This window comes from Mustelus asterias, chromosome 14 (assembly GCF_964213995.1).
Source record: "Mustelus asterias chromosome 14, sMusAst1.hap1.1, whole genome shotgun sequence".
Taxonomy (NCBI): domain Eukaryota; kingdom Metazoa; phylum Chordata; class Chondrichthyes; order Carcharhiniformes; family Triakidae; genus Mustelus; species Mustelus asterias.
Genome location: NC_135814.1, coordinates 32,328,645 through 32,337,469, shown reverse-complemented (window position 1 = coordinate 32,337,469; position 8,825 = coordinate 32,328,645). Strand labels below are relative to the sequence as shown.

The 8,825-nt window shown below is 37.9% G+C and overlaps 1 protein-coding gene across 7 annotated transcripts in view; it reads right to left on the bottom strand.

Moving 5' to 3' along the window:
• Positions 1 to 4,949: 4,949 nt before the first annotated feature.
• Positions 4,950 to 8,825, bottom strand: part of map3k19 (mitogen-activated protein kinase kinase kinase 19) — a 112,802-nt gene continuing 108,926 nt past the window's right edge. For 6 of the 7 annotated variants that reach the window (XM_078228053.1, XM_078228050.1, XM_078228056.1 and 3 more), the window contains one exon: positions 4,950 to 8,299. In XM_078228053.1, the coding sequence (XP_078084179.1) occupies positions 8,137 to 8,299 (163 nt within the window). In that variant the 3' untranslated portion in view covers positions 4,950 to 8,136. Of the gene's footprint in view, positions 8,316 to 8,825 lie in introns of all 7 variants that reach the window. The other variant, XM_078228051.1, reaches the window with a different exon arrangement.

The window sequence follows — 8,825 nt, the reverse complement described above, 5'->3', positions numbered from 1 at the left end:
CATTCTGACGGTGTTGATTTGTGTTGGTGAACGTGTTTGTTCCAATGATCTATTGTGACATCAGAGCATTAGTGGTTAGTTAGGCTATTCATCTGTATCTGAGGTTGCAAGTTTATCTTTCCCTCCTAGTAGTCTTAAAGCACTTCCTATAGTGTCTATTAGGATCCCAGAAAATACATGGTTCATGGTGTTAGTACTTTGCGATCCTTGTTTCTTTTCCAGATGTACAAAATACAGGTGACTGCCAATGCTAAAATGCCAGTAATTTTCTGACTATTTGTGAATTTTTACATATTAGGCATCACTGGGGCATTCCGTCTCATACTTATGTTGCTGCACGGCAGCCCATTTGGCTGTATGGCGTGTCATTTAGAATATTTGCTGAACTGGCTTGCTTTTTATTTAAGACTATATCTTTTATGTATAGCTTTTTGGATTCCTCTTCTCTTCTCTCCCCCCCCCCCCCCCCCCTCCAGGAGTTTAAAACATAAAAATATACTGAATTCCATTCCAAAAACCCCATGTGTTTTGGGTCAAAAATAAACTCTGTCAGAACTTTGCGTTTGATCAGCAAAGCATTTCTGGAAAGAGCCAACAATATTTTCATAATGGTGGTCTTTGAAAAGTATAGTATTAAAAGGAGTTGACTTCAACGTGGCTGTGTCCTTGGAGGTGGGCTTTATCAACACTGTTGGCACAGAATATAAGAAGTGCTACCTTTGTCAAATGGAGGTGACTGCATGGTCACATCGGACCTGCGCTATGCTGAAGTATTTTGCAAGTCATTTTGAGCTTAGCCTTTTAAAAAACGTGATCAATCATATGTTTATATGTCAAAACAGTTGAAGCTGAGATTTGTTTTGTGATTATAAAGGAAAATGTTGTCATGTAGCATGAATGTTTAACATAATTGGCCATCTGAGTAGGTGAGATGTTTCTGGCTTCACCATGGGATGATTTAGCTGGATGCCATTAAATAAAGGTTCAACAATTGACTAGTCCCCCTCAATGCAGTTGGTAATCTGAAGCCTCATAAAGGCTGATTCTATCAGTGCTTAAAAGACATGTGATCAGAATGTGAGAGTCTTAGAATTGCTTTCGTACCAATTGGCTGCGTGCATTGCAATGTGTGGAAACTCATCTGAGCATTTGTAACAGTGGTTTCTGCTGCCATAATTTCTCAATGCCATTTTGTCCCAGGGTCAACCATAAACGAGCCACGAAGGAGGCAGTTCACTTGTTTCAAGATCTGGTTATACAAATCATTAAATTGTTCTAGCAGATAAACAATAGGCTTTAGTTGTAGCCTGCAAGAGGTAAGTTTGGCACTGTGAAGTATCTTTCTTGTAACACATGCATTTTATAACTTAATTTTCACTAAAGTCTCTAACCATTTGGAATAGTATGCCCATAGCTTAACACATTCTCATTCTGCAGACATAAAGTCAGCAGTCTATGTTCCTAGAAATGATGGGCCTGATTTGCCCTTGCAAATGCATTGAATTGATTAGACTTTACAGGTAGAAACTGAGCTCAGTTATATGGTGCTTTCTTTGTAGATGTATGCATGAGCTTAAAATATCTCCAAAATATCAAATGTTGTAGGTACACAGTTCTGCTTTGCTTCATAATACAAATAAATAGTTTTGTGCAGTTCCACATTTGAATGTTTCTCCATGTAATCATGTTACTGATGCATGTTTCCTGTAGCTATTTTTTCATGCTGTCCTCATTTCAATTCCAACAACCAAAGTGAGAGATCTTTGAGGTGCTTATTTTTGCCTCTTTAGAGAGCAAAAGGTTCATGTGCAACCATTTTCTGTTCTGATTAGCCAGGCTTGGCACATCATTATTTTCAGTGAAAATAAAACACTAACAAAGCTGATAAACCTAGTTTTATATGTCTTTGTACATGTGTGATCAATATGACTTGTTATTGCTTGGTACATGAACACAGTGCACCATTTTCCATTGTCAAGTACTTTTGGATGGATACAACAGATGGATAAGAATGGGCCTAAACCTAATTTGATGTAAAATTGATTCAGATAAATTCCAAATAAGATTCAGATAAGGTTTTGCAATAATTACTCCTTTACTGGTAGAATTGGAATATTTTTCTCATCGGGGATCTCACTTTGGTGAATTTGTGAATGTGATTTTTAACTTTGTATCACAATTGGTTACTTTAGCTCTAATTGTCACTTAAAATAATTCATCAGTTACTCCCCTTGTCAAAAACTGAACTGCCTATTTTGAAAATGTGCTTAAAATTGATAGATACTTAAACTGATATGGAAATATTGATAGGTTTGAACATCCAAAATTTGTAGAAAAATCTAATGACAGAAGTATCATGGTAAATTTGTCAATTTAGCAATTTTGTATTCATATTAATACATGAATCAGTATGTTGTTAACTAGATAATAACACCAATGTTAGTCGGAAAAAAACAAGCAGCCCAATCTTCAGTAACTGCATAGATGGTTTAATTGTTTAAAAAAAAATAGGCACAGAAGCAGGCCATTTGGCCCCTTAATTCTGCTCTGCCATTCAGTGAGATCATACAATCTAATACAATCCTCACCTTCTCTTTGCCTAATTACCATAAGCCTTAATTCCCTTACTGATTAAAAAATCTGTCCATCTCAAACTTGAATATTTTAATGACACTGCCTCTACAGCCTTCTGCAGTAAAGAATTCCACAAATTCATTACCCTCTGGGAGAAGTTGTTCCTCCTCATCTCATCTTAAAATGGGTGACCCCTTACCCTGAGATTATGTCCTCTGGTCCTAGGCTCTCTCACAAAGGGAAATAACCTCTCAGCATCTATCCTGTCATGCCCCCTGAAAATCCTATGTCTAAATATGGCTGTTTCTCATTCCAACTCCATTGAGTACAGGCCCAACCTACTCTACCTCCTCATAAGAAAATCCCTCCTAACCAGGACCAACCTAGTGAACCTTCTCTGGACTGCCTCCAAAGCCAGGACATATTTCCTTCGATAAGGGGACCAAACTGTTCACAGTATTGCAGGTCTAGTACCTTGCATAGTTTTAGGAAGACTTCCTTATTTTTATAGTCCATTCCCTTTGAAATAAAGGCCAACATTTCATTTGCCTTCCCTATTATCTGCTGACCTTGAATGCTAGCTTTGTGTGGTCTATACTCAATGATGCCCAAATCCCTCTATGCTGCAGCTTTCTGCAGTCTTTCTCAGTTTAAATAATATTCAGCTTTTATTCTTCCTACCAAAGTGCACAGCTTCACATTTTTCTACATTATATTCCATCTGCTGTTTTTGCCCACTCAACTGTCTATATTCCTCTGTAGACTGTCATCCCCACCTCTTGCCTTCCCAGAAATCATTTTTTTTGTTTCATGATGTGCAACAAGGCAGATGCGATTGTTGCCTTCAGTGTTGCTGGGCAGTCTTTGGGGATGGGATGGGGGGGAATATTGCGCTGAAGAGCCAATAAAAGGTAAAAGTTTATGGAGGAGGATTAAATCAAAGATAGGAATGGCAAAAAAGATTAGGATGGAGCTGGCTACATGCATGCTATTTCTTTCTAGGACTTTAATTGCTGTATGCACAGAAAAGTGGCATATATTTTCATTAGTTATGTTCACTTGATTTGCAATGTAAACATAAGAATCTTGCCTTTCACCACGTTTTAAACTGATTTCCCTGCATGACTGCAAATAATTTCTTGAAATATCCAATGATTATAATGTTGCATTGGCTATAATATAAGCAGAGGTTTGGGTGGCAAATAACCACTAAGTTTCTTGTGTAGTTAAGACATTTGCTTACTGTGAGCATTCAAAGGAACTTAGTACAATTGCAAAAATCTTGGTTTCATTCTTAGAATTTAAGTTTTGATAGACCATATGGGTTTGAAATGTCATTTATATGCCTTGATCAGAATTGCACAGTGAGCAAATCATCAACCATCCATTAAACAGCCAACAACGGTTTGAAAACGGGGATGGTGCAGTGATGGAGGATGGAATTTGCAAATAGTAATGCTGGACTGTGCAGACCAAATGGGCAGAAACAAGTGGTATAATTGGAAGCAGGAGGAAACTTCCAGTTTATTCTGTCGAGTGCCATTAATCTCACTATAGTTATAATTATTTTTGGATGCATTTTTAAAAAGTGATTTGATGAGTTGGATTCACTTTTCGATATACTGAGAAATTCTGAATTAAATGAAATTTATGTTACAACTATATAAGATAATTAGATTTCAATTTTATTTTTGTCATGGCTAACTTAGTGGACTGCACCCCCCTTCAGTCACCCTGAGGCACTGTCTGGAAGTGGATGGTTTTGTTTCATTAGTCTCCCTAATCAAATCATTGGGGATTATTTTGAGTGTGCAAAATCTTGTGTACTAATTACCTTCTGAGAAACTTATGTCCTGAAGTTGTAGCATAGACTTAATGGATTTGCAAGAACTTAATAAACTTATTCCTACAGTGTCAATATTAAATATGTTAATCTATCACACACCAATCATTTTTAAGGAGATATCTATCGTGCTCAAATAATTGCTACTTTTCAAATTGACAATAGATGGGGATGTTTGGAGACATCAAGGCGTATTCATAAGAAGTGGCATGCAAAATGAGTTGCATAGATTGTGGGTGCATTCCAACCTCTATTTGAATAAGCCTGCAGTTTTTATCTCCACAACTCTGAATTTTAACAGATTTGACATCTATCCAGAGATTGAACTGCCAATTCCTTTAATGTTTAGTTTTTAGCTAATGTATAGCCAGGACATTGATTATTGACAGTTATTGATTTGTTAACATTCTTATCCTGAATAGACCACATCAAAATTTCAAGCTCAGAAATCTTAGCCAGCTAGTTAACTTGGGTTTATGCTATTTTTTCTAAATTATTAAATCGCTCAACAGTCAGAAGCATAGGCATGTAATGTCAGGGAATACAGTTTATTTGTACCTGTTCTACAAACAACAAAAACAGAAAATGCTGGATGGCAGCATCTTTGGAGAGAAACCAGAGTTAAAGTGTCAAACCTAAATGGCATTTTTACAGACTGCTTATTTGCACCTAGCAAGGTTCTACCAACAAAAGTAGTGATGACCAGTTCTTCTCACTGCTGCATGGAAATCCCACCCTAGCTCAAGTCCCTGCAATGGAACTTAAAACCAACAATTTTCTGACTCTCAAAAGATTGCTACCATTGAAACATGCTAATCACATTAATAGCTACTTAAAGTTCTTGATATGTTTTGCCTGAGTGCAGCACGAAAATGCTGCAATTGAAATTGGCACTGATTAGAGCAAGTAAAGCAGGGTCCCAAATAGCCTGCCAAGAATTTGTCCACTTGTTTGGTCAAGCACTGGAAGGTAAGTGGAGTCTGCCATCTTGGGTAATGATCTTGTGCTTTCTCAGGAGGTAGTTGTGAGAACGATGATGGTTGGAAAAAGAATTCTGTAAATTTGTCATGCTAGTCATGTTCCATCTTTATTCTTTCATGGGATTTGGGCATTGCTTGCAAGGCTAGCATTTGTTGCCAATCTTAAATTGGCCATTGTGGAGAGCTGCCACCTTGTACCAGTACAGTCCATATGTTGTAAGTAAATGCACAGTGCTTGTAGGGAAGATGGCAATATAGCAATAGTGATGGTAATAAGGGTTGATGGCAATATTGTTCAAAGTCAAGCTGATGTGTGGTGATGTTCCCATGCCTCTGTAGCCCTTATTCTTTTAGGTGGTAAGAGGTCAGAGGTTTGGAAAGTGCTTTTGAAAGAAGCTTGTTGAGTTGCTGCAGTGCATCTTGTATACACTGCTGCAACTGCATAGTGGTGCAGGAAGTGAATGTTTCAGGTGCTGAACAAGTGGGATGCTTTGTCCTGAATGATACCAAACTTGAGTGTTGGAGTTGCACTCATCCAGGCAAGACAATCTTTGTTTGTGCCATGTAAATGGTGAACAGAATTTAGAAAGGTGGTGAATTTTTCACAGAATTCCCAGTCTAAACTTCTGTAGCCACAGTATTTATATGGCTGATCCACTTTCAGTTTCTGGTCAAAGGTAGCACCTCTCTAGAATGTGGGTGATTCAGCAATGGTAATACCACTGAGTGCCATGGGAGATGATTAGATTCTCTTAGAGATGGCCATTACCTCATATTTCCCTAATTGTGATTAATGCAAAAAGTACTTGCCATTGACCAACCCAAGCCTGAAGTTGTCCAGATATTGTTGCATTAGGACATGGAAATGCTTCTATATCTGAGGAGCCAAGACTGATACTGAACAGTGTGTAATCATCAACAAAACATCGCCATTCCTGCCCTTATGATGGAGGGAAGGCTGCTGGTGAAGCAGCTAAAGATGACCCCACCCTGGGGAATTCCTGAAGTCCTGTGACTGAAATGATCGACCTCCAACAAATGGATGTGGATAGGTTAAGTGAATGGAGCAAAGTTTGGCAGAAGTTTAATGTGGATAACTGAGGTTATCCATTTTGGTAGGAAAACTACAAAGGCAAATGATCTAAATGGAGAGGAACTTCAGTGCAGAGGGATCTGGGTATCGTGCATGAATCACAGAAAGCTAGTATGCCGATGCAGCAGTTAATAAGAAAGTCAAATGGAATCTTGGCATTTATTGCTAAAGGAATAGAACACAAGTTCATAATTTTAGGATAAGGGGTGGCAGATTTAAAACAAATGAGAAATTACTTCTCTCAAAGGCTCATGAGTGTGGAATTCACTACCCCAGAACGTGGTGGATGCCAGGACTTTGAGTAGATTTAAGGAAGAGGTGGACAGATTTTTAATTAGTAAGGATTTCAAGGGGTATGATGAATGGGCAGTCCAAAGATGTGCGAGTTAGGTGGATTGGCCATGATAAATTGTCCATTAATGTCGGGGGGATTAGCAGGGTAAATATATGGGGTTACAGGGTTAGGACCTGGATGGGATCATTATCGGTGCAGCTCGATGGGCTGAATGGCCTCCTTCACTGTAGGCATCCTATGAAGGTGGAGTTGAGGCCGAGATGAGATCAGCCATATTAAATGGCAGAGCAGACTTGGGGCTACTTCTGCTCCTACTTATGATTCCTATGAACCATAGCCATCTCCCTTAGTGCTGAACATGATTCCAGCCAGTGGAGCATTTTGCAATGGCTCCTTGAATCCACACTTTGTCAAGTGCTCCATTGCTGTTGAGGGCAGTCATTCACCTAGCCCCTTGAGTCATTTGAACAGTTAGGCATGCATGTTGATTTGTTTTTATTTAATTTGCAGATCCAAACCCTCAAGTTTTGTTGCATGGGTACTAATTAATTTCGACAAGTATTAGTTTTAAAATGCCTGTCCCTGGCATATCTTTTGTACCAATGTCAGCATCAGTCACTGTCACTTAATAGCACTGTCAATGCCTCCTTTCTCTTTAACAGAGTGTACACTGGGCTGTAATTTTGCTGTTTTGAATTTTCCTGCCTTTTTTGGATAGGACATAGCTGGGTAATTTTCCACATGATGGTTTTGTTCAATATACCCAACAGGAGCTGCACTGTCCAATCCTTAATCATGCCATTGCAATGTGATCGATCATTGACTACCACAAAAGTAGTGGCTAGTCCAGCCATTTCCTATTTCAAATAATCAAGACCATTGTGTTTTTAGTGCTGTCTTTTAGTGTTATGATGCAAGCGATAACTTATAAATTTTGTTTGAGTCAACACAGACAAAAACATTGTTCTTAACATGGATGGGTGCTGGTGTTTTTAAAGATGAGGTGGAGATGCCGGCGTTGGACTGGGGTAAACACAGTAAGGAGTCTAACAACACCAAGTTAAAGTCCAACAGGTTTATTTGGTAGCCAAATAAACTCCCAAATAAACCTGTTGGACTTTAACCTGGTGTTGATAGACTCCTTACTGTTTTTAAAGATAACATTGTCAAAAGAATATTTCCCTAATTCTCCAAAGGAAACAACACAAATTTTGCAGTGAAATTCATGTGAAATGTAATATACAATTCAAAATTTAAAAGTTTTAGTGCAATCTATAAAAAACTGCTTTTTACATACAAGACATTTAAAAAATTTGTAATCCTCCATAGAAAATACATAATTTCATGCATATCATTTGTTTTTCCTTGTTACAGAATATTCCTGAGGTCCAGAGCTTTGCTGCTTGAAATTGTTTCCGCTAATAATTTTATCTTCCCGTAATGGCTGCTTTTGTTTCTTTACAATGAATGGATGCTGAAGGAGCTGTTTTGCTGAAGGGCGTTCGTGCTGGTCACTGGATTAAAGAAAATCTTTAATTCAAATAATTGATATGCTATTACTCTATCAGACAAGGAAATGCATTCATATTGATTATTCCATTAGCAACTTGACCAAGCAATGATTTGCCGAGATTATTCTTGCCCCAGTAAAACAATCAATTAATTAAGAAATTTGTTTCACTTAATTTTAACATTTACCACATTCATGAGTTCATATTACTAAAGTTTTGTTTAATTTTCAGCATCAAATATTGTTTCAGAAGTTTGCTTACTTTGTTGTACATTGGGTGTTGTGATATACCACCCGCTCACTCATTCCTACTACAAGAATGCATCACTTTGCATTTGAATTCAGACAGGTTTTAAAGAGGAATTTTGTGTGTTTAGTGTATTTCAACATTTTCAACACTTTTTGATTTATGACATGGTTGAATCTCTTCAGGGAGGATTACTATCTGCCACTTGTCTCAAGTGACCTTTTCTGATATTAACCCTTCAAGTTTTAAACCTTGCAGGGATGTCCCAGTTTTCTTAGACAGC